The sequence below is a fragment of the Xenopus tropicalis genome, chromosome 2 (assembly GCF_000004195.4).
Source record: "Xenopus tropicalis strain Nigerian chromosome 2, UCB_Xtro_10.0, whole genome shotgun sequence".
Taxonomy (NCBI): domain Eukaryota; kingdom Metazoa; phylum Chordata; class Amphibia; order Anura; family Pipidae; genus Xenopus; species Xenopus tropicalis.
This window is the reverse complement of record NC_030678.2, coordinates 106166729-106194267: the sequence shown is the minus strand read 5'-3', so window position 1 is coordinate 106194267 and position 27539 is coordinate 106166729. Positions and strand designations below refer to the sequence as shown.

General features: G+C 35.5%; 1 protein-coding gene across 3 annotated transcripts in view; it reads left to right on the top strand.

Moving 5' to 3' along the window:
- Positions 1-26275, top strand: part of frmpd4 (FERM and PDZ domain containing 4) — a 204973-nt gene extending 178698 nt beyond the window's left edge. For 2 of the 3 annotated variants that reach the window (XM_002933807.5, XM_031896994.1), the window contains exons 5-17: positions 159-204; positions 1718-1822; positions 4890-4997; positions 9987-10118; positions 13495-13614; positions 14426-14562; positions 16157-16283; positions 17309-17398; positions 18313-18495; positions 18644-18779; positions 19614-20672; positions 20932-22149; positions 24463-26275. In XM_002933807.5, the coding sequence (XP_002933853.2) occupies positions 159-204; positions 1718-1822; positions 4890-4997; positions 9987-10118; positions 13495-13614; positions 14426-14562; positions 16157-16283; positions 17309-17398; positions 18313-18495; positions 18644-18779; positions 19614-20672; positions 20932-22149; positions 24463-25808 (4807 nt within the window). In that variant the 3' untranslated portion in view covers positions 25809-26275. Of the gene's footprint in view, positions 1-158; positions 205-1717; positions 1823-4889; positions 4998-9986; positions 10119-13494; positions 13615-14425; positions 14563-16156; positions 16284-17308; positions 17399-18312; positions 18496-18643; positions 18780-19613; positions 20673-20931; positions 22150-24457 lie in introns of all 3 variants that reach the window. The other variant, XM_031896995.1, reaches the window with a different exon arrangement.
- The last annotated feature ends 1264 nt before the right edge of the window (positions 26276-27539 follow it).

The window sequence follows — 27539 nt, the reverse complement described above, 5'->3', positions numbered from 1 at the left end:
TGCATTCTTGGGGGTGGTGCTGTGTCAGTAAATCACTTTAGTTTATTTATTTTATCAATGGATGAGGCAAAATCATGGGTTACTGTAAATCTATACATTGCAAATGAAAGACATATTTCCTTAAAGTGACTTATACTCTTTTTTGTTCTTTCTTACAGAAGCTGCAAAGAATCAATCCTACTTACAGTCGTGCAACCGTACCCAGTAAGTACAATGGGAACAGCATGGAAAATGGTGTCTTTATTGAAAGTGATATTATATTCCATAATTCTATTTTAATAAATAAAGTAGATTTATAGTATTTACCATAATGAAGTAATATTTATTGTGAACAATTTAAAATGGAGCTAAAACCCCCACTCTACATTTTTGTTAGCCCCCTGCACATGCTTTAATTGAAGCTATTTTTATTATCAATATGCTTATTATCAATACTGATAATACTGAAAATCTAACCATTTTGTCTCTCTTCCAAGACTGAAGTATTTTGCTTCTAAAGATAACTTGCACATTAGCTAGGGGCTCAGCAATTTCACAAAATAATAATGTTTCCACCAAAAAATGAATTTGAGGCAACAGAAAACACACTAAGGGGCAGATTTATCTAAATGTGAGTTTAAAGCTTAATACATAAAAAACTCACCATTTTCCATTCATTCCTATGGGATTTAGAGATGAAAGTTAGAACTCCCCATTTAATAAATCTGCTTCAAAAAATCTTATAAGAATGACTAGAAATCTGCCCCTTAGTGTTTTTTTCTGTTGCCTCAAATTCATTTTTTGGTGGAAACATTATTATTTTATGAAATTGCTGAGCCCCTAGCTAGTGTGCCAAGTTATCTTTAGAAGCAAAATACTTTACTCTTGGAAGAAAGACAAAATGGAAAATGGAAAAACAAGATGTTATGAACTGTTCAAGTAACACATGATCACATCATCATTTGTCTATTAGGCATTTGGTATATATATTCCCTGCACTGGGACTTTGCCTATAAAATAGTTTATCTGATCTAATGACAGTACAGCAGGTAGCATTTACAAGTCTTCGCTTCCAAAGAAAACATTTGACTGGCCACTATAGGTTATTAGCTCTGGAGTAACTTGCCCTTAACACCCTCCTCTATACATTGCAACCACATATTTCTATGTAGCCAGCAGTGTGCAAATAAATTGTACCATAATTGGAATCTTTGAAGCCATTTCAAGGTAACAAAAAAGCCATGGATGTGTTGGCTAAGAAAGTATAAGGGCTAGAATTCAGGCCCACATAAGGGCACTTTCAATCATCATGAATTTTTTCCACAATACATTGTTTCCCCCCACAATTAATGTGTCATTGCACACACAAGCAGATGTTGAATTAGATGCATATCACGCTTGCGTCATCAAAATGAGCAAAATGAGCACGAGCATACACTTGGCTGGAAATCGGACGCAATTGTGCCAAATATTTTTTCAGTCTGCCTTGTGTCAGTTCCCGTGTTTGGCATGTGAATGATGTCTGTGCTGGATTCTTTAGGTGTAAGTGCACTGTGTCTATTGAGGCAGGGCACTGAGGGAACCCTGGAGCTACCACCTGGTCAGGCGTGACAGAAGTTCCACGGTCCCGACCTTTCCATGATAATATAGGCATAACGTAAGATTAGGTGTCGTTGTCTAAGTACATTTGCGTAAATGTTATTTTTCACATGCTTTATCATGTTTTTTCCCCCTGAAGTCTCCCAAATCCGCATTTATTAGTGCTGCAAAAAAAGCCAGACTGAAGTCCAACCCAGTTAAAGTGCGATTCTCAGAAGAAGTGATAATCAATGGCCAGGTTTCGGTAAGTGCTAATAGTAAATCTGAGGCTGATAAAAGTGAAGTTTACATGAGTTGCTTGCTTACTGTAATAATACAATTTTAAAATTAAATTTTTAACATTAAATTGGAACATTTATTCTTTAAATATGTCTTATAATGTTAAAATTTACACTAATTTAAGTCAGTCAGGATAGACTCCACACAAGATACACTTTGCAAACTAAAGCTTTCCATGCATGGCCCCATATTTGGCTGCTTCTAAATGCAGACAGGGGGAGCGCTGACACAGCAAGTAACTTGCAACCCAAGTCACTTAATAAAGGGCACTAGAGGGGCCTGAAACATGTTGTGTACAACACTTTAATCAAGATGTGTTGCAAGTTACTGTTTGCATTTGGAAGCTTCTATATGTGGAATACAGTGGAGTCTGGAAAGGCTGTGGGCTGATTATGGATACATTGCTATTAGCCATTTTGGCTGGTGATTGGTTGGCAGCTTATTGACCTGTGTACCAGACCAGAATGATGTATTCGCCAATTGATCACTGGCAGGGATACAAATGATAGGATAGGATAAACATGCTTTTGGTCACCTTGTTGATCAAATGGATGGCCAGCACAATTGTAACCATGTGTAAATAATACAATACAAAATATAAAATAATGTTAAGATAATTTTCAAAGATACAGCTATATTCTATAAGTGATCTTTCCCGTCTTTTGCCGATATACACCAGTACTAAGCCTCCTTAGAATACAATAATGTATGTAAATATCCTAATATAGTGTCAAGGCAAGGTACAAAGCACAATAATGAGTGCAGTGCACACTGCCTCACTGTCTGGTATTTATTTCCTGTGATACACAATTGCCAAAATGGAGCACAGTGACCTGTGGTTACTCACATGAATACTATAGTGCCTGCATTTGCTAGCGCTGTATTCATAAGGGAAAGAGGAAGCATATAGCTGTCCCTGCTACTGCCCCCTGCTTATGAGGGAATAGTGTTTCCGACAAATTCTCGGCTGTATCCTGTGATAGGATACTATTTAACACCTGTCATGCCCCTACATCATGTTGTGGACTTTTTTATTGAGTATTGGGAAATGTAGGTGGTTACTGGTATGACATGGATTTGTTGTCATGTTTTTAACAAACATACTTGTGTCTTCATAATTGATTGTTGGGACATATGCTCATAGTCTTTTTTGATTGGCTTAAACATAAGTCCACTCGATTTAAATTTAATTTCATCACTCAGAAGTATATCAGCCATTAAAAATGCAATGCGCCAGGATTCCTACAATTTGTATTTTCATTTTATTGAGTTTTTATGGTTTTATTGAATTGCATTCAAGCTTTAGATAATCTTCTATTACCTATAGCAGACCTTTAAGGAGTCCATAAGTCTGCAGTCTGTAGAATGTACAGCATTCATTTATCAAGAAATGTATTAATTTGATATTTAATTCAATTATTAGGCTTAATTAAATGTATTTCATTTATGAATTATGTACAGTTGGCATACTCATCTATTTAAACATTATTAATTAAATATTATTTTTTTAATCTAAAAGCTAATTTCACTATGAAATAAGCACTTTTTATTCACCTCTAAAGTTCACAGCAGTATATGAGTGCTTAATGTAATTGTTTGGTTTTCTTTCATTATTGAATAATTATTACACCCCTAACATACTTGATAGGTGGTCCCTCTTCTCAAAAAAAGCATTTTAATTGTCTGTTAAAACCACCCTCTACATTTGACATTTTTTATGTATATGTTTAATGGAACACTTGTTTGAAAAAATGAGAACAAATCTTCAGCTGCTAAAAAAACGTCCCTTTGACTTAAATGAGTCAGCGGCAACAGTGCATATACTATTATTAATTAGTGAATCATCCAACTTCAGCACCACTGACAGTATTGCTATGGGAAGCAAATAACAGTAGCTTTCAAAGTACTGTCTTTTAAATTAAGGGAAAAATACCCACACTCCATCCATCGCACACAATATTCTGTTATATAAGAAAGAAACAATAATAATAATTTTCATCTTATATCAGTAATGAAATCCTGCTGTTTTTTTGTGTATTTTAATAAACTTTGGATGTGGCAATATAGTGCACATTATGGTTTATGACATTAAAATGTAATTTTAGTTCTTTTTTGAAGGCATCTAAATGAATAAAGGAATTTTTGCAAAACATTTTCATCTAAATTTGGCTTCTCCCGGCAGACCCCATGCGTCCTTCTATGGGGTACTAACCTGACAAATGACGTCAACACACTCCAGCTATACTGTGTATTGAAAATTGTCTAGCCCCAGGGTAGTGAAACAAGTACCACTGTACCTGACTGTACAGAATGTAGATATTGGCCAGGAAATTACAATCCTACCAATGCTCTTGATTTATAAAGATTCAAGAGAAAATTAACAACAATTAGGGCATTTATATAGGATACACATTACCCTAGTTTATCTAAAAACACATATACCCACTCCCATTAGGTCTAGTATTGGCTGGTAAATTCCATTTACTAAAAGTACCGTCAAACTTAGGAGAGGTTAGGGCCTTCTTTGAGGGCTCATTTGCTTTGCTTTTAGGCTCATAAGAGAGGCAAACTAATGGAAAACCCATGTTTATATAACACTATTAGAATTTAGGATTCAGTAAAAACTAAGGAATGGCTTTAGGTTTGCTGCTTGTCTAGTAACCAATAAGCAGGAGAAATTTATTATGTTTGATAAATTATTTTACAACCTCTGTTTTTATAAATTAATGTAAAGCATGGCATAACTTATATAAATAAATGATGGTGATTGGTTAGCTGTTTAAAAAACAAAAAACATCAGATTGGTTGGTATTAGTTACTAGATGTGGGCTAATATAAAAGTTTTATTACTTAAGTTATTATTTAACTTCCCTTCTTCCCAATTAATACGCAATTTATCCCCCCATTTATATCTACTGACAAATGGAATTCATTTTACAGAGTTAATGCAGTCCGTAGTCTTACATTTTGTCATGTTTTTAATATCAATGTTATTTTTTGCTGGTTATTACATATTTCCTCTATTCATACAGGAAACCGTCAAAGACAATGCGCTTCTTTTCATGCCAAATGTATTGAAGGTTTACTTAGAAAATGGGCAAACAAAATCATTCCGCTTTGACAGTGGCACTTCTATAAAGGTAAAGATTTCTGTATACAAGCTGTATTTTGTTTTTTTAAAATATTTATCACTGTAAACTAGTTATATTAGTTAGCGTTTACACAACATTACTACACATGCCTGTATGCCACACTACTTCTAAATCCCTGAATTCCTCTATAGAGAGTTTTTTTTGTATTTTGCACCTTCATCATTTTCCAAGCGCAGACTAACAGGACCATGAAGACATTTTTTGGATTAAGAGAAAATAATAAAATGGCCATTTATTAAGTGGCAAGACAAAAGCAACTAGCACAGGTATATTACACCTTTAAGATGATTATTAACATTCAAAGTGTAGATGAGATGAAAAAAAAATATTTTGCAGTCCAATTTCCAGAATGTATATTATATAGTGAATAATGTACCCCCCTCTTGTAAAATATAAGGATATTATAAGTCACTGAGGCTGAAGGTTGAGTGCAGGTCATGGAACTCATATTGGAGGGTATATATATAATTCACAAGTTTCAATGAGTCATGTGACAGAGATTACATCATCAAGCACCAATTATAACTGATGACATCACTTAGTATTGTTTAAAGGATATTATTTACAGTATTTTTATGGCACTTGTGTATAATACTAATCTAACCAACAAAAATAAAACACCGGTTACATCTGTGACATAAAATAGCTGGGATCAAACAAGACATTATTCAAGACGCATTTTCTACTTAAATGCCAAATGTTGTTCTTCCTATAGAACCAAAATATCTATATTTTATTTTCATTTTTTCAACAGCTCATGCCATGTACACTGACCTCTGATATAGTTTGATAGATTGAAAGTCAGCATATAAACATCACACACTACTGTTTAAATATACACTTCTAAAAAGCTTTTCTAGCGGAGGTGTCAGTAACTACTACCCAGACACACAACCTAAACTATGGCTTAAATAAACACAAACTGTTCTGTCCTAAGGCTGTTAAAGACAACTTTTAGTGCATTCTGTTTACAGAAGAGAATGTAGGCATGGTTTCCTTGCATCCAAATCGCTATAAACTGTTCCACTCTATTGCTAATAAAGTCAGGCAAAGGGTAAAAATAGCTGGTCCATTCTTTACAATCCCTTTCTGCTTTAAAAGTCAAGTAGACATTTATTACCATTTGCATTTACTCTTTAATTAGACTGAAAACTAATGGATAATATTGCATTCCCTAGATCCAGAGTAGCGTGATTTCTGGTTGAGTCCTCGTCAATCTGTGATATAAAATTGTCATACAGCAGTTTCTAAACTTGTTACAATAAACTGTCCTGCCAGTAATTACCCATTATTGCTTCTTGCCTCAAACTAGAGGCCTTTTCTATTTTCAACATGAGCAATTTCCATGTTCACTTATGTAAGGAAGTATGTAACATACTACAATTTATCTGCCTGTCTCCTGTGAAATGTTTGACCCATAAGGCTATAGCTCTCATTTTCCAGCACAACTTCCTCCTTTATCCTGGGTTTTAAATCCTGCTGAACATAAACATCATCTTTTTCTATTTCCCATGTCTGTACAAAACAAGGAATAGCTCTCTATATTTTTAGCCAAGTTTCACAAAATGACACATTTTTCATTGAGTATCATTGACTTCAACTCTTCCATTTTACCAGCCAAGCTTCTTGCATTAATAAACATACATTTAATATTGGGACCAGCTCTTAAATGGCTAATAGGACATCTGGTCCTCCCTGTCAATAATGATACCTCATCGAAATCATTCAGCTAAATGATTATTCTGCTTAGCCTAAAATAAAGATGGAGCAAGTATTATTGTAAACTTTGAAGATGATAGTTCTAAGTGAATGCTCCATTAGTACTGATGAATGGTGCACACAATATATTTATTTGTACTAATATGTGCTCACTTTATATAGAGCAATAATTCTATGTCAATATTACAGTTTGGCATACTTGATACACATAGACATACAGATATACAGAAATGTACCAACAAACCACAATAGTTCAAACATCCTATAAGGCATCTTGAAAGCCTATTTTATGAACTATGCAGATAAAATATGACATTTTTAAGTTCCTCCAAAACAGAACATTGATTCTTATGTACTCCTGCCCACTGAAAACATAAGAGCAGTGATGAAATCTGTATATTGTGGTCTTCCTACTACTCTGAATTGCTTGTTTGGTTCAGTAAAAATGGAGTCCACTATATAGGAAAATAAACTTAGAGTAAGATAGATTCTAAATCATCCCAGTCTCAGCCCAAAGTGACTCTACAAAGCCAAGAAAGAAGAAGTTTTTATAAGGATTCAATGTCAATAGTAACTATCCTTTAAAATGAAGCCCTACTGTATTTATTGTATATATGTATATTTCTCCTTATATGTTTCTTTCTTAATGATGACTTGCTCCCATAGAATCAGGTTTACTTTTCAAGCACAGATAGCTGAATTTATTAGTGCAATGCAGTGTGCAAAGGGCAATTTTAGGCATAAGTCACCGTGTTTTTTACCCACTATCCAAGATGGCAGTAACACTAGGGTTGCCCAGTGTCCATAGAGGCAGTGTGTGCAATTAATCTGAACAGACTGGTGGCAGCATATAGGCACGTCACTCTAAGAGAGTGTAAAGAGAGCCTTTATATGCAAGTACCTTTACTGAATGGTCCTGATTCAGTAACTGCATCTAAAGTTGTGCATTTCTTAACTTAGACCAATTATCTTGCACTAACAATATATTGCTAGAAATTATCATGCAACAGCAGGAGGGCCAAGGAAGCCAACAAGAAGAAAGTGCAAAAATTGATTGGTTCCCAATGTTTTAACCCAATCCTGTGCTCTACCATCTGGTCAAATGAGGCGTTAGGTAAAGGATTTCCTTGTTACCTTTTGCCTCATGCACCAAATACTTGAATGCTTTATGTATGAGCACATTTCTCAACCTATTTTTGTGCTTTGTCCTGTGCCTAGAGTTAGGAAATGTAACTATATGGGGACCATTTACTAAAAATCAGAATCTGGCATTTCTGACATTCTTGGAAATGAGTTTATTCAAATTTTTAAAAAGAAAAAAGAAAGCTATTAATTATTATTGCCCATTTAAGAGATATTGCATAACAAAACAAGCAACATCTACTACACTATCCATTGGCCTTCCCTGTTTTGTATCAGACAGTAATTAGAACTGCAAGCATAAGGTGATTACGCAGTAATATCCTTCTATCAGAGGAAATCACATTTCTGATCAAATGTCCTCACTGGGATTTATAGTTGTATAATAAAACATTAAGGTAGTCTGGTGTTCAGCAGTTCTCTTGCCCTCATTAAGGGAAGCAATAAGATCTTAAGCTGAGGCAATATATAATTGACATAGTAATCTACCTAATCCGAATGTGTCTATCTGCTATGTCATTGTATCTAACCATTTCTTTTTAGCAATCCCTGCCATCTGTCTATATTGTGAAAATAAATCTGGGACATGATAACCTATTTAGGAATTTTTGTATTCAGAGCACAAAGACAAGAAAACAAAAGAATGGTGATAGGAATAGCATGGGTAACATCGGAGTGTTATTGATGCAGACTACTTTACATCTCCTGCACACTGTGTAACATTATCCTTGCTGAAAATGTGTTAATCATTTCTTATTAATTGTTCCTTTTTAATGAAATCCTTTTTTCTACAAAATAGGAAAGTACATTTTAATGGAAACCAGCAAATGTTCTACTAAATCATTTAATTTTCTTTAACCCAATAAGGAGGGTAATTTAAAACAGGTACAAAGTTTGCTCCAGGCCTAGCAACCTGTACTTTCCAATCACATTTTCTTTTAAATAGTAATAGTACTGTACAAGTTAATGTCAACTGCTGACTGGTTGCTATGGGTTACAAGAAATGGAGCAACTGTTGCACCTGTTTTATAGAATCCTCAGTCTAAGGGACAGATTTATTATCATTCAGATTTGAGTTTTGTACCACAATTTAGTTGTTTCTAGGTTAAAATTGTGTATTTAAGTTTAAGTTCCCACTAACTCAAATATCTAAAATCTATTTAGTACAAAATCTGAAAACTCAATTTTAAAAAATCCCCAACTCAAAGCTGTTGAGATAAAAGCCAATATTAGCTGTATTTTCAAAATTCAAGCTTTTTTTGCAAATTGAGTTTTCTAGTTGAAATTTGACTCATTGAAAAATGAGAAAATGAAGGTTAGAATATGGTTTTACTATGTGCAAACTGATCTTTTCAGTTATTCTTTAATAAACATACATTTGAGTCAAATTTGAAAAAACACAAAAATATGAACATTTAATGTTGAAGATCTCACATTAAGAACATTATTAGAGAGGAAGGAGCAACCTTATTGTAACATGTTTGAAAAGCCTTTGTAAAATTTAAATTTGGTACATAATCCAGGTAGGAGACATTTGTATTCATGTAGTGTAGGCATTCTGCAAACTACGGCCCATGGGCTGGATACGAGCCCCCAAGGTAATTTTCCCGGCCCCCACTATGATCTGACGCGAGGATGCAGCGGGGAGCGGGAGGAAGCAGCAGGGACCCGGAGGACGCAGGGGGGAGCCAAGGAGGGAGCAGGAGGACGCAGGGGGGAGCCGGAAGAGGGAGCAGGAGGATGCAGGGGGAAGAGGGAGGATGCAGGGGGGAGCGGGAGGACCATGAATTAAATATTGTTAGTCTGGTCCCATTGACCTTTACATGACCTCGACAGCTTTTAAATGGCATAGTTTTGTCTTTTTTTCATGGTTCTTTCACTTAATAATTCGCTAATTTTTCGAGTTTTCGTGTAATTAGTATAATCCACAATTTTTAGCTCTAAAAATGACAAGTTGTGAAAATGAAAAAAATATGAACATCAGTACTCATTCCATTCATAACAAATATTCTGCACTATTCTATGACTAATATTTTACAAATTAAGTTTAAATGATAAATAAATCAAATGTATAGAATTTTGCAACCATTTAATTTAATCTTTTTTTTCTTTCTAAAGGATGTTATATTAACACTCCAAGAAAAGCTTTCTATAAAGTGCATTGAACACTTTTCCTTGATGCTTGAGCAAACGACAGAAGGAGCTGGAACCAAACTTCTTTTGTTACACGAACAGGAGACACTTACTCAGGTTTGATTTATATGTTCCATATCAACATGATAAACTGATCTGAGTCAAATACAGAACTACTGTACCCCACCTTGAGAAGGATTAGATCTGCTGGGTGTGCCTTCCACACTGAATGTAGGCGTTTCCCCATAAAAGTATGATTATAGTTAGTGATGAGCTATGAGGCATGGATTCACTGTTAATTTCCACATTTTTGTTTTGCTAAACTTCAGTGAAAATTCACAGCAGAAAAATACATCTCACGTCAAATTGGGCGCAGTCGCAGCAAAGTAGGCACTGGGGGCCAAAAATAGAGGCCGGCGACAAAAAAGTCGTGCAACAAATGTGTTTCGCTGATTTTTCGCCGTTTCACAAATTTTCTTGGCGTTTCATAGTTACAAGTTCAACCCTTCCAAGTAAACCCAGCACAAACAAACCTACACTGACCTATCTATACACTCACATACATAAAACATATACATTTAGACAAATCTGATCTAAAATATACAAGAGAAAAGCTACTCACGAGTTCACTAGTTTGTGAAATTTACAGCAACAGTACAAACTCGCTCATCACTAATTATAGTAAACTAAGTGAACATAGAATGATATTTTTTTTCAATGCCACAGCCACAATCAGAAAATTCTATGGCTCATATAATTTTTAATATATTGAAAATAGTACAGTATTCCATAGATTTTTTCTTTGTCATCCAATTATAATTTGTATTAATATCCAATATTATTAATGATCCATTTTAAAATTCAGATTTTAAAGGTAAAAATCTTGTGCCATACTACTTCAATACACAAATGCAAGTTAAGACAAAGGTTTATTTATGCATTAAATGTAGACTTTATTATAGAAGTGACTTTGTAATGAGAAAACACAGCTTTGCTGATTATAGTGACTAAAGAGAATACATATGTTCTCCTTGGGCAACCACTATAATTTAGCAAAAAGTTTAGCATATCTAATGCAAAATATATAAAAGTATTGCCAACAGGTAAAATAGAGAAAAGCACAATTTACTAAGCAAGATACAGAAATAATGTTGGATTACCACAAATAATCCACAATATATGCAGTTAATAACTCTGATATGAAATGTATAAAAAAAAATAACATCAATCTTATTTCCTGTTATTCTCTGGATCAGATCAAAACAATTGCAAGTTTCAATGCTAAGCAAATTTATTAAATATTTATGAATGAATGAATGTGATTACCATCAAATTTGACAATGCAATGATGGGTCTGCAGCTGTTTTCATTTTCAGAACATAATCAGAGAAATTGGTATGTAATTTAGCATATGTTATTAATGTAAAAGGAATCAGACTGTGAGACCTGCCCTAGAGGCAGAATTAAAGTGATTCTAAACCAAAATTATACTAGAACTTTAAATTTACCAAAAAAACTCAAAAGCATACAATTTTAATAACCCTTGTTTGTTTAAAAGTTTGCATTATAAATATGCATTAAAAGCATACAAAATAGCTGTACATCTTATGGCAAAGAATCTTTGTGGCTAATATAACATATTCTCTAAACAAGGTTGTGTTGTCAAATAAAAGTAAGGAGGAATTCAGGGATATTAACTAAGTAAGATTATTTAAGCAAAACAATATGTTTTGAAAAATATTTCCTCCCCATACCCTAATTGCTTTTTTTTTAAAGGCAAAAATGTGATATTTTGGCAGATGCTGTATTGGAGATCAGTCTCCATAACTGACTTGCCTGCCTACCCAGAATTTACAAAACAGCTCTTGAGCACATTCTCCTCCACTTCAGAAGTGGCTGTTATTTTTTTACAGATTTAACTACACAGCAAAGCAAAATCTGACAGAAGTTACCACTTGTGGTGCTCAGAAGGCTCCATGCTCAGCACACGCACAAGGCACAGATAACATGGTTTGGGGGTTCCCATATTCAAAAACATTGCACAGTAATAGGCAGTGGGTATTGACACCCCAAATATGTTAAATACAATGAGATCCAATGGGAACTTCACCTCCAAATATATTAAGAGGTCATGAGTCTTTGACCTGCAGGATTCAGCATCCTACACGCCAAAATTTGTTGAGAAATGATTTGGAACACTTAATGCAGGGATCACCAATCTTTTATACTTGTGAGCCACTTTCAAATGTAAAAAGTTTTGGAAAGCAACACAAGCATATAAAAAGTTCCTGGAAATGCCAATGAGACCTATATTTGGTCTATATCTGATAGCCCCTATGTTGACTGGAAGCCTACAGAAGGCTTTGTTTGCCAATTACACTTGGTTGTTATGCAATCAAAACTTGCTTCCTAACCAGAAATTCAAAAATAAGCACCTGCTTTGAGGCCGCGGGCAGCAACATCCAAGGGGTTGGTGAGCAACATGTTATGTATCCACAGCACACAATTTAAGGACTAGTTCCAAAATAAAGAATTAGTTCAAAAGTAAAACACAGATGCACTCCTGGTAAAAACAATTCAGGTTCCCCCCACAAAGACTGCCCACCGCTCAATTTCTTTGGTCCAGGTGCAAGCTGTGCATCAATGTGCCACCTAGTGGCAGATGTAAGAATAGCACCATGCAGGAGAATAGGTGTTTGCCTGGGCTATAACAACTACTTAGTTAAGGTAGCAACTGCCTGGTAGGGCCAGCATTGTATAGTGCTGGCTGTTTCTGCAGGATCATACAAAATGAACTGAGACGGCTGCCCACACATTATTACTAAAACTCAAAATAAAAATTAATTAGTTAAAAAATAAAATAGTCAAATATTGTATAGGATAAAAACTACATCAAATAATCACTGTATCCCTTTAATCTATGCAGTATTACTAGCATGACATACATTTACTTACATGAATTACAAAATTATTTGCATTTATTCTAGTGAAGCACAGATGGTGTTTTTAATTGATGTTTTGATAAACTATGCAATTTAAGTGGAATGTCCGAGTGCTTATAGAGGGTACTAACTAAGCTGGTATCTGTGCCAAGCTAATTATAAGTACGGACAATTGTTTTTCGCCTGTAGCACTGTGGTGAATAATGCAGCTGTGACATCCTTGCATTATAACTTGTAGTGGAACAGTAGGAAGAAATAGGCATTTTTAAAAATGCTGGGGCTTGTGACTTTGTACCTTTACCCTGTTTCTTTTTTCTCAACTCCTTTGATTCCAGTACTTCCTTTCTTATTAAAATTGAACAAACAATAATAATGATATTGTATATATTATTCTTTCACCCTGGCCTCCCTCACCTGCTGTCAGAAAATGAGAGCAAAGTTACTTTCTAAAATACTTTTTCGATTGAATATGCAATAAAGATTTGCATTTAGCAAACAGGCTGTATTACAATACTCTGATTTAGAAAATAAGTATTGGGTATTTTGCATAGGTGACTCAGAGACCCTGTGCTCACATGATGAGATGCCTATTCCGAATTAGCTTTGTTCCAAAGGATCCAATTGACTTACTACGGAGGGACCCAGTTGCCTTTGAATATTTGTATGTGCAGGTAAGTCCTGTTTATTTCTTCATTAGTACAGTAATATGGTAAGTCCTGAGGAATGGAGAGGAGAAGGAATCCAAAGTGAATCAATTTGTAGATTACAGAACTAATTCGGACAGCTTTAAAGCACTGGAATTCTGGAATGCTTGGCTCTATCATATGCAGTACCTTTCCATTCAAGTGATGGCTGGTGGAGACAATCCCATTACCAGAACTGCAGACAGGTTCATTTAAGTTTTAAGTTGTTTTTTTTCTCAAAAAACTTGAACATTGTAGAAACTGTCCAGTTGCAATAAACCATAGCAACCAAGCAGCAGGTAGCTTTTACTGGTCACCTGTTTAAAAACAAAATGTTAATGGTTGGTATGTGTTACTGCTCCTGGGCAAACCACCTAACTTGGATAACCATGCCTGAAATCTACTAAAAAATAACTTAATTAAACCCAAAATAAATAAATAAAAATCCTTATTGGAGGTAAAACGGTCCTGTTTTACCTCCAATAAGAATTTTTATTTATTTATTTATTTTTATAAATTATATTTTTAATTATATCTTATTTGGGATCAAATACAAGGTGCTGTTTTATTATTACACAGAAAAGGAAAATCATTTTTCAAAATTAGATTTATTTTCCTATAATGGAGTCTATGTGAGATTGTCTTCCTGTAATTCAGAGTTTTCTGCATAACAGGATTCCGGATAACGGATCTCATACCCGCACTAAAACAGTACACTCAGTATGATCTCCTGCTGTAGATACAAGCATCCTTTTTTCTTAAAGTGAACATAATGCTCCATCTAATGGTTGATTTACAGAGCTGCAATGATGTTGTACAAGAGAGATTTGGTCCAGAGCTAAAATACGATACTGCACTACGGCTAGCAGCGCTGCAAATGTATATTGCCACAGTTACTACAAAACAAACACAGAAAATCTCCATGAAATATATTGAGTGAGTATAAACAAAACAAACCTAGATGTATTTTTTTAAATATACATTTTGTTATATATCTCATTGATTTGTGTGATGTGTTCATCCACATTAAATGTCTTAATTGTAACTGTAAATTGGGCCACATTCCTAGAAACTGTATTTGAAATTTTCGCACACATCCCTTTTAGGACACTTTTATTCCTGCAAATGCTGGAATTACACAAATACAAATAAGATTTTTAGTCAAACCATATGGTTATATTGTATATGACTTTGCATATTATTTGACTCTGCATATTATTTTTATATGACTTTGGAATATTCAAGCAAACTTGAATACACATTCAAATATACATTTATAAATATACAAACCATATGTTTATAGAGTATTTAATTTTACCAGCTCCATTAAGACAATCACTTAGACAAGCCCGAACTATTTGTGACCTGTCACATAGAGTAATGCAATGCTCTTCTTCTTTTTGAATGATAAAATGAAATTCTCTATGTAACTCACAGGCAGCCTAAATACCATTACTTATTAACCCAGTATGTATGGGGTGCTGAAATCCATCTAAAGGATTGGTCAGCCTTCCAAAGTATGTTATATATTTGAATTAGTGATCGACAAACTTTAGCAAACTGAAATACACATTTATTTAGAGAGCTGCTAATATGACCAGATCTATTGAAACTATAACTAAAGGCCATGGTGTTATCTGGTGCCTTATGACCAATCAGCCCTTGTGAAAATGCATGTTCACCTGTCTCTTGTTTTGCTCATCTGTGCAACGAGCATGAATGACTGGAACAGCAGTAAGCAACTAGGAGCTGAGGTTCCTCTTCACTTTCTAATCTGCTGAAGCATCATGTACTGTCCAACATTAAGCATTTTTAAATGGGCCTGATCCTCAAACCACAAAAAACTGGCAGGCCCCAATACACACAAAGAGTTAATCATATAATCTGTGCATGTATGCCCAGCTTTACAATATTAATGTTCATCCCTATAAGACATTTTCTTTGTTGCATAAATGCCCAAAAACAGACTTTTAGTCATTCTATAGTGGACATAGTACGTTTGTTAAAAATGAATCAGTATAAGCAAACTTACCAAACCAGTTTATAAAATGATAACATTATGACAACACCAAGATGCTGTGTTATATTTTATTAGCAGGCAGCACCATGATTTCATTGCAGCAGCTCCCTATCCTGTAAATCCAGAGCAGCCAGTTATGATGTGATTGACATTGGTGGCTATGAATGTAGTTGCGTGAGTGGGTGGAATCCTCCTGCCATGACTAAACACAAGGGGGAGCTTAATGATGCTGCCTGCTAGGCAACAAAACACAAGAAATGTATATGGTTAACAATTATAAAACAAAACAAAACATAGCAGTATTGAAGATAACATCTTAGCCCTCTAAATTTAGAGTTGCTTTAAGGTATCTTGTTGGGTTCTTATTTGTGAGATACTGTACTGATAGTTGCAAATACTATACTGCAACTATCATTTTAAAATTCTCACATTGAGGAAACAATCAAAGCTGCTGTCTAATCTACTGCCAATCAACACAGGTATTCAAAATAAATGTTCATTTTGTTGCAGAAAAGAATGGGGATTAGAAACGTTCCTTCCATCTGCCGTGTTGCAAAGCATGAAAGAAAAGAACATAAAAAAGGCACTTTCACACCTTGTCAAAGCTAATCAAAACCTAGTTCCTCCAGGCAAGAAGGTAAAGTATTTTGTAATGTATAATGGCAAGCGATAAAAAAGCCATTTATTTCTTCCACTCATCATTTTATTTTCACCTGTCCAGTCCTAAAAAGAGAGCAAATATAGATCAAATCAGAAAGGAACATTACTGCTCAGCCCACATCTTTACAGACAGATATGATAGTGATTATTTACTTGTCAGATGTTCTGTATAGTTCAGATGCACATACAGCAATAAGATCTGTTATCCTGAATGCTTGGGACCTGGGGATTTCCAGATAAGCAATCTTTCCATAATTTGGATCTCCATACCTTAAGTCTGCTAAAAAAAACACTTAAACAATAAATAAACCCAAAGAGATTGTTTTGCCAGGTGTGTTTTAGAGCTGCCATGTAATGAGAATTTGAACTAATTACTAATCAGCCTTATACATTTATATTCTATATACACCGTATATTGTGTGTCGGTCCCTAATATCAGTAAATAACAGCAGCACAGAGTATCTTTGCAGGGACAGAGCTTCACTGCTAAAGGCCTGTGGTTGCCTTGGGCTGGTACAGAAGCCCAAAACATAATGTACCACATTTCTGCCCAACTTCTTTAGTTAAGCTTTTTTTCTCCTTTAAGTTGTCCTCTCAAAGATCAAACAGTTTACCCATTTAAGGTATCTCTAGTTAAAATATATGATCACAGGTAAAAGTTAATCACTCAAAATGGAAAACCTGATTGGCCTTTAGTAATTGGTCAACCTGAAGCAGGATGCATTGGGGCAATTCTGCAGTGATTCAACTGCTCAAACCATGATTCATAAGACCAGTATAGTTAGGCTATATAGACCTGTAGCCAAATTATACACAATTCCATATTAGATATCCTGCAATTCCAGCAATATGTGCTCAATTTAAACTATCATAAGCAGTATATGTAGAAGTAGAATGTGCAGGGCACACAAGAAAGGGACATCTAGCTCTTCCTTTCCTACACTATCTCTTATGTAAAACCTATTTCATAACCTTAACTTTTTTATTCTTTCCTCTTGACAGTTATCTGGTCTGCAAGCCAAGGTGCATTATCTGAAGTTTCTTAGCGACCTGCGTTTATATGGAGGACGTGTATTTAAAGCAAAATTGGTTGTATGTATTTTTGCATTTACATTTTGCATATTATACATATCTATATTTTATATGATGCCAAGATGGCGCCGGTGAGGATGGCAGCCGTTGCTCAGCGTCCTCCTCAACTTTGCTTTTTTCTTATGTTTGTCGTGTTATTTTTTAGTTTTTTTGATTATATTTAATATTTGTATTATTTTTTTTTGTCTATGTAAAGTTGGGAGGAACACGGGTCAAAAAAATTTCATTACAGTAATGGTGCTTCATTGTTATTTGTATATAACAATAAACTTGAAACTTGAAACTAATATTTCTGATCTGTTAAACACAGGTACCCAGCACACAGCTGTATATCAAATTATTTAATGTGACTAGTTTATATAATAGCAATGCTGGATTATATTTTATTGTATAAGATGAAGTCAGGGGTCGGTATGAGCTGAAATTTTGGGGATTCCTATAATTTTACCACAATTATGAGCCCCTTTAAGATGTTCATAGTGGCTGTGCCCAGCATGAGTCTGCACACATTTCCAAAGTTATGACTTTATAGGTAGTTCCTGTATACATTTGATAATATCTCTTCATCATACCTTTTTCCTAGAACATATGCTTAGTGTATCTCCTAGTGCAGGGGTGGGCAAACTTTTTGGCTCACGGCCCACATTTACTTACCCCCAGGCCGGACCGGGCCAGGGCGGGCAGGGCCAGGCCAGCGTTACGCCCCCTTCGTCTCTTTAATTCCAGCCCGCCAATGACACCAAGTCTTGCGTGATGAGACTTGGCGTCGGCGGCGGGCCGGATTAAAAAGGCCAAGGGGCCGAATGTGGCCCGCGGCCCGTAGTTTGCCCACCCCTGTCCTAGTGAATTGATAAAAGTGAAAAACCAACACTTATTATTTTGGATACTAATAAATAACATCTACATATTTACAGCAGGGAGAAAAACATTCCGACGTAACCTTGTTAGTAGGTCCACGGTATGGTATCAGCCATGTTATCAATACAAAAACCAACCTTGTTGCCCTGCTTGCTGACTTTAGCCATGTAAATCGGATTGAAATGTATACAGAAGATGATATAACTGTTAGAGTGGAGCTTCATGTTTTGGATGTAAAAGTGAGTATCACATTTTTTACTGTTGTAATAAAAATTAAAGTTACCAGGTTAAAAAAAATAAAATAAATAAATATATATATATATATATATTATACAAAGTTGTTCACTTGCTGTTTTATTACAGATTTTATGTGCACTGTCTTTTCAGCCTATAACTTTGCTCATGGAGTCATCGGATGCCATGAATCTGGCATGTTTAACTGCAGGTTATTATCGGTTACTAGTGGATTCAAGACGTTCAATATTTAATGTGATTAACAAGACCACAACAAATCGAGAAACAGGTACAGTATAACATAACCAGAAAACCAAACTAAAAAGGAAAATATACCCCACTTTTTTCCATGAGCTCATACAGTTATGCTGAATAAATAAATGTATTTTGTTTTTATACAGCTACAGTATTCCTTATTCCACAGGTTGACAGAAAACGTTGATAGTTTGCATGCATGTTTGCGAGGTCACTAAGCAAGTGGATCTTCTCCCGATATCCCCATCTACAGGTGGGCGATATCAGGCTAATTCGGGGCCCTGGGGCCAAATGATCGAGGCATGGGGCCGCCAGTTTAGGGACCACATCAACAAGCTGTTACAGTCCTCGATCCAATGAAAAATCAAAACTGGCCAGTCAAGATCTGCCCGATTTGAGGCCAGATGTCGGTCCGGCAGGCCCATCGTTAGTGCCCATACACGGGCCGATAAGCTGCCGAATCAGTCTAAAGGACTGTTTTAGGTATTGTAGCAAAATAAAAGGCAATTTTTCACAGAATGCTTGATGTACAACTTTAAATAAAATGCAAATAATGGTGGATTCAAATACTTCCTTTCAATGGCCGCCATAGAAAAGCATAACAATTGGTTTAGGAAAAAAAAAAGAGAATGAAGACACTTTCTAACTAATTGCAAACTTTCAAACAGCATGAGAAACCATGTAAAAGAATAATATTGCAAGGAACTGTACATTCTGTGGGTAAGGAGTATGGCATTTTCAAAGAATTACGGTTATCATCCAATGATCATGCCCATTATTAGTATGCCTTTTGAGAAATTCATATCTAGTATGATCAAAATGTATGAGCCTTTTTTACTAATGCAAAATGCATTCATTTCTATTGCAGGAAATGAAACACGAACCAAGTATAGTTACCAAGATTGTGACTGGAATTACTTGCCAAAGTCAACTATCTTTGGTTTCGAGGAGAATCAAGAGAATCAAGATTCTCAGCAAATATTTTCAGACTTGAAACAGAGAACTGCAAATGTTCTAGGCAGTCCACTTTGTCACAAAGATCATAGGAATTTGTACATAGAAACTACATTTAATTCAGGAGAACTTGATCAGCAGCTAACCAAACAATGCGAACATATAGATCTAGAGAATAGCTTAAATGCAAGCCAACCATCAATAATTTCGATCTCAGGACTGGAACACACAATCACAGCACAAGACTCTCCCAGAAGCGCAAAAGTGTCTTTCATATTTGGAGATCCCAACTTGGATACAATAAATCCTCAGAATCTTGGCTATGAAAGATTGCTAGACGAGAGCCCTGAGATGATTGATAAACAAAGTATTATTTACTTAAATAATGCCAATGACATCAAAGATTTGGAATTATCGCCAGATGCAGAGAGCATTCATTTTGCTGCAAATGCCGTTTATGCTAATATATCTGAAAGTAAAATGTTTGGTAATGCAGAAGGCATAGAAGAGCCATTATTACATGATATATGTTATTCTGAAACCACAGATGATGTTGAAGATGATGATGAAGCGAGCTGTGAGGAAGATGTTATGGTAGCTGAGGAAAACCAAACAGACATTCTCAGCATGTCTGGATCTAGTGATGACATCATAGACCTGACATCACTTCCTCCACCCGAAGGCGATGATAATGAAGATGATTTTTTGTTGCATTCGCTGAATATGGCGATTGCTGCTCCACCACCTGGATTTCGGGACAGTTCAGATGAAGAAGACTGTCAGAATTTGTCGAAACCCTCTGGAGCAGCTAACAGTATATCTCATGATGATATCCCTGTGTCTCTCATTGATGCAGTTCCTACAAACACAGATGAAAAACTTAAAACAATCCTGGAAGAAACAAGTGTTTCTGATCTTCAGACACTGCAAGATTTGACTGTCTCTGAGGAAAACCAAAGAGATGACACCTCAGGTTCTTTCACCATTGTAACTTTTATTCATTAGCATACCATTCCATCCATATGAATCATCACATATTTTTGTATTTTGTTTTTATCATGTTTCACATACAGACCACCTTTCATCGTATTCATTGGACTTAATTTTTAATTTATGTTTTTTTCACCCTAATCTTTTTTTATTAAACCGATTAAAAATATACTTAACACTTTAAATGGTATTTATGAAAAGTATAACCTTTATTAATATGCTCCTTTTTTTGTGGTGTACAGGTGTAACAATGTTAAGAGCATATAGTCCTGAGTCATCTTCTGATTCTGGTAATGAGACAAATTCTTCAGAAATGACTGAAAGTTCTGAATTAGCAACAGCACAGAAACATCCAGAAGTTTCAGCACGCACCATTTTGCCTGTTAGTGAAGATTACCAATCCCTGATGGAAGAGCAAACTGATTTTTCTGTTTCCAAGGGTCAAACAGGAAGTATAACTATCAAAGCCACACTGTCTTCAATAAATCGGCAAGCTGCGGAACTGCAATCAAAAGCTGTGCCTTCAAAACAGGTCATCCATTCGGATAACATTGAGATGGAACCAGAAACAATGGAGATAAAATCTGTGTCAGAATACTTTAATAAGGTGCACATGGGTACTCTGGTGTACTCCTGTAAAAAGAAGAACAAGCTACCAGATGCCGAGGCAAAATCGCATTTTGATGTAAATGTTATGGTTAAAAAGCAAATTGGCAAGAGACCAGAATCTGATGGTGAACTGAAATCCAAGGACTGTCAGCATCTGGCCAATTTTAACCTAGAAAGGACAGCTTTTCGTAAAGACAGTCAAAGATGGTATAATACTGCAGATAGAAGTGCAAGTGATAAGCTATCAACAGATGCTCACCATATTAAAACATTGCCAAGACTTTCTTGTGTTGGGAAAACAGAGACTGATATAATAGAAGAAATGAATGATATTACATTATCTGGACTTAAACAAGAAGATATATATATCTCAAATGCAAATTACATGTCTCCATCCAAAGAACATACTATCCCAAATGCTGATGATGCCTCAGCAGAACACATGTCTAAGCTTGTAGATCCTGGTGATAACCATATAGCCAAGAACATTTCATCTTTTCAGAGTGAGGGACATTTTTCTCTTCAGAGTTCCCAATGTTCTTCAGTGGATGCAGGATGTAGTACTGGTAGCAGTTCATGTGCAACCCCTGTGGAGTCTCCTCTGTGTACTGGTGACGTAAAACATATTCTCTGTGATGCATCAGTAAAGAGTGGTGTCTTGATTCCCCTTGATGAAAGATCTTCTATGCTTCCAAATCTTGGGGCACCATTTACAGAATTACATCAACAAACTGAAGCTGCTTGTCATAGAATGAGTGTGCCAGTTATGCATGCACCAGTCAATGCAGAGCCAGTGTTTGGCACTTTAAGAGATGGATGTCACCGTGTTTCAAAAATTAAAGAAACCACAGGTACATGACTATGTGCTTCTAATTTATTACTGCTCCCTATAAGTTTTAGTCATGTAATGGAATTCCATTTGTGAAATTTTAGTAGCTAGGATCTCAGTTAAAGAATTGTTATGGATCAGGATTATGTAAAGTTTATTGATGAAAACAATCCCCCAAAACAACAGCGGCCTTCTTTTTTTTTTCCAATCACGGTAGAGCTAACAAAACTGGCTTTAAATTAAAATGTATAACAGTTCAATTTTTCTCTAATACTGTAGTTAAAATTCTTACATTTAAAGCTGCATAAAATATATATCTACAAGGTACTGTGATTTTGCTTGGTCTCTTGACATAAGCTTTCTTTATTATCCCTTAATCTTTTTCTTAAAAAATGACATGGTTACACATATCTTAACTTAAAAATATTTATTTTTGTAAGGCTTTGGAGCATAAACATATTTTATCTAGAATTCATTTTAAAGGAGAAGGAAAGTGATTTTGGCATTTTACTGCCAATAAATTTGCCACATTAGTGCCACCTAGAACACTATATTTATTCTGCAGAAAGCATCACCATACCTGAGTAAAGAGCCCTAGAAGCTTTCTCTGTTTGTTTAAGATTTCAGCTGCCATTTTAGCTTGGTCTTCATAGCTTCCTGCTTGCAGCTCTAGCCTTTATAGCTCAGATCACACATTCCTAAGGGAGGGGGAGTGAGTTTTATGAATTCTTATGGGAGGGGGGAGCAGGAGAGAGGAGAGAACTGCGCAGACTCTGGCCAGGGAATGAAGGTTTTTTTCTGAGAGAGGATCAGATACCAGAAGAACATGTTAACAAAAAATGAGACAAGAAATCCTGTTTCTTTTGATAGAGGACCTTTCTGTGAGTGCTTATGGCTGTATTTACATAGACTTTTCTGATAAAGCTAAATTAGTTTTTACCTTTAAGAGAAGAACAGGCTGTAGTTACCGAGCCGACACAATACAATAAAATCTAGACCAATAAAAAATACATTTACAAAAGCTTTATATTAATAACTATGATGTCAATTTATTATATTAATAGCAGTTAGTCATAGGTTAATTTATTATATACTTCTGATAAAGCTAAATTAGTTTTTACCTTTAAGAAAAGAACAGGCTGTAGTTACAGAGCTGACACAATACAATAAAATCTAGACCAATAAAAAATACATTTACAAAAGCTTTATATTAATAACTATGATGTCAATTTATTATATTAATAGCAGTTAGTCAAAGGTTAATTTATTATATACTTCTTGATACAGGAGTGCAAACACACAGGATAAACAAACACAGATGGTAAATAAAGTGGCATTATCTACAGCAACTAAAGCTGAAGAAATGTGTAATACTATAGCGAAAAAATATTTATATTAAATAGATCTTCATTTAATTATTCCCCCTATATTATATGGGGCTTTAAAAGATGTTCTCTTGAAGTCTCACATCTGCCTATTTACAAGTCTCTTCCCTAAATGATGTGCTATACTTTCTTTAAATCTAACATCTGCCAGTATACCTTATTTTCCTCTGGCCATGTATAAAAGTATCTACATCTCTCTCCCTACAGTTTACTAAAGCCTTCCTTCTCATTTAGTCGATACACATTTCTACATATGACAGCCTCTCTCCCTTCTCATACCTAAATCTTCTCCTTCTTCTTTTGGCCACATGCCAAGGGACCCCCTTATACACATATCATTTAGGGCTATGACAGATACTTTTTTGTCCATGGGAAATATTTTTTTTTTAAAAAAGTAATTAGTTATAAAAGGACTGACAGCGGGCTTTGCCAATTTATTATCTACTTCACAAAAACTAAACATGGAAAAGCTTCAGGTTTTCTGTTTGCCTTATTTAGCTTTGAAAATAACAAAAACAGAGATATGTAAAACCCTTTGGCATATTTTTTTTAATAACGCAAACCATATTAATTGAACTCATGTTGACCAAGGGGGTATAACTGCCCCTTTAAGGAGAAGCAGCTAGGTTGATTCACTATAGCAGCTTGCAAAATCATAAATACATAGAAATTCAATTATAGCTAGTGTGCGGAGGTAACAATATCTATAAATAAATACATAATTTAGTCTGAAATTCCAATCACCTTTTCATCAAGCCTAGTCTCTCATGTTTAGTTTTAGTGTAGAAGATATTTTTAGCTATCCCTTTATGCCTTTTAGCACTTATATCTAATTTGTCATGCACTTACATTAAAACAGGTCACTTTTTTGTGAAGCATAAGGTAAGTTCATGCAAATATTTCAAAAATGCTTAACAAATATCTCTGCTTTTCTACTACCCCTAGTGTAGCTTTCACAGAGCCTGCAAAAGGAAGAAGAGTAGGTGGCCTTCCAGCAGCTGCTTCAAAACATTCTAAAGGTGATTTCACAACACCATCCAACATTTGCTCAGAATCCAATGTGCCAACTCAAAGTCAAGACTTTCTTCATCCTCACCACGGGAGCCTGACATGTTCAGCAGAGATTACATTACATCCGTATGAGATTGGTGGAAGCCTGAAAATGCCACATAACAGAAAGGTACTTAGACGCAGCAGCAGTGTGATAACAAGATCATCGGGCATGGACTGGGCAGACAAGAAAATATCTTCAGTAAGCTTGTGTCTGGATAGCACAGAGACAGGTCTGAGAAGCAAATCTGAGAAGCATGTTGAAATACCTTTGGTTAAAAAGATATCCAAAAGTTGTTCTCAGAGTTCTGTTAGTTCCATCAGTGAAAGCAAAAAGTTCTCAGCTACTGGGTCTATGCAAAAGGTACCGAAACAGTCAAGATCATTGCCTTTGCTGAAACTAGATGCCAGCAACTGGAGATGTCGGGGTCCCTTTAGCTACTGCTTCCATAACAGAGGGAATAATGGTGACGAAGAAGATGAAGAATGTGAAGAGGCTAACAATGGAAATAATAACGAGGAAAAGGAGCATTCATGTGTGTATATATCACAAACACCAGCTGAAACGCCAAAAGTAAGCGATTTGCTTTTATCCCCAGAGTGCAGGAATAAAGAACTTGAATCACCCATGGCCACCATAAACACCACCAGTAAACAAGATATTGATGTTACTGCTAAGCAAGTGGAAATTAATACCCATGACATGAACTTTGAGGAAAAAATTGCAAGAATAAATGCACTAAAAGAAAAAGTTTATGCAATACCTGATGGATTTCATGCTGCTCAGAAAGATGCTAATGAGTTACTCTGCCTAATACGATCAAATATTGGAAAAGGGGAAGATGCAATTGTAGATATGTATGACCTCGAGCTTTCTCAGTATAAACAACGCTTATCCATAGAGTCAAGAGAATTAGGAAGTGCCTGCAGGAAGATGGCCTCCGCTGACAAGGGCCCAGAGGAAATGCTGTTAGCTATGAATTCAAGCTTTCAAATTCTCTGTTGTTTAACAGAGGCCTGCATGCGACTAGTTAATGCAATGAACTCTGAAACTCAGCAACAAGAAATTGTAGCTAAAATAGATGAGGTGGTATTAAACTATATCTGTTTACTGAGGGCGGCAGAATCAACATCGGCCAAAATGTTTAATGATCCCAGTGTTAAAGTTTTGGCACGTCAATCCAGTACTATGGCTGCAGTTGTAAGCACACTAACACGTTCTCTTAAAATGCTTTTAAACAAGTAATTTAAATAAGTTCCTCCATAATCTACCTTTACAAAGCCATACATAACCTTCTACTTAACATATGTAAAGAGCAGTGTAAATTCCATCCCATTTCATCCTTTCCAGCCTTCTTCTAAACACTGTCATTTTGAGTTACTTTTTCAGGCACAAACCTGGCTCATGATGACATAGTGCATCCTTTCATTTTAAAAATGATTCAGGAACATAATGAATCATGGGCCTAACCGTAAATGAATTACAGGTGCATTGTCAACTTTCTAAATCATCTGCATCTTCCTCTTTTCCTCTGACCCCAGTCATGTAGGAGATAAGAAATGGAATCAGTATGTACATAGACAATATTTAATATTTTAAATTATAATTTTTAAGCGCTGAAAATTATGACATATGTTTTGATTCCAAGAGGGTATTATGATTTATTAGAGAATATATATATATATATAATAAATTAACGTTTTTTTGGTTCATGCTGCGCTGTTGTGAAGTTCTTTATTTATAAACAGAGTACAAGTACATACAGAACAAGAGATCCTTATAAGTGTAAAGTGATAATTCACTAATGTATCAGCAGCAAACATATACAGTATATAAGTAAAATGTACATATGAAATTTTTTTTTAAAAAGGGTTTATTGATAGTGATATTTAAAAATTCCTATTTTATATTCTTATGCACTTAATGTTAGTGCTAGCCAGTTTTGCTATGGAGACACATTGTTTACCTTCCTTATCTCAATTACTCTGCTAATTTATCCTGTTAGGTCCATGGCACATGGAGACTTTTAATCACTCATCTTTGTAGCAGCAATAAAAATGCAGCTACGTGCTGCGGATCATTTCCCAAGGACACAAAAGGAAAGTGCAATGAACCGTCATTACATGAAAAAAAAAAATTCTTTCAGGCAGGTGTCTTTTTCACATATATCTGTTCCCTAAAAAAAGTTGGACCATTGTTTTTAATGGTGCCTAAGATGCTATATATTCATGATATGCCCTCAATGTCCTAAAAAAGAACCAGAGGTATTTTGATAATAATATTAGACAACATGCTAGGCTCACCCCAGTGATTTTAATTGCTTACATTATACCCCAGGTTGGTGCTCCTGTTAGGAGAAAACTGCACCAGGCTGGGGTAGCTGCAAACGAGTGATCCTCTTCCTTCTCTCGTCTTCAGAATCCAGGGGCCAGCGCATGCGCAGTAGAGTGAGAAAGCTTTTTTGGTAAAGTTTGCCTTTTCACTTGACTGCGCAGGTGGTGCGAACACAGGAGAAGGAAGAGGATCGCTCTCTTGTAGCTACCGGCTACCCGGGTCGGTGTGGTTTTCTCCTAACAGGAGCATCAGTTCGGGGTATAAGGTAAGCAATTATACTCACTGTGAGGTGCCTAGCATTTTGCCCCCCCCAGCGATTTTACCTTTCCTTCTCATTTAAAGTACTGGCTAAGCTAACCTTATGTGCATATATACTGTGTGTTTAGGGCACCTTGTGGAGAAGGTGACTGGTCCAGTAATCAGTAGCATAATAAATAAAATAGGCTGCATATTCTGTTGGGGGTCACATGGTTTGAAACAGTATAATACTATATAGTAAATCTTACAACTTTAAAAAGGTCCCCATACTGACATTTTTGTTGGGCAACCTATATTTTCATATGTAAACTTTTATGAAGGCAGCATATTATTTATTAGATGTTTTGATTTTATATAAAAGGGATTCTTCAGTAACATTTCATT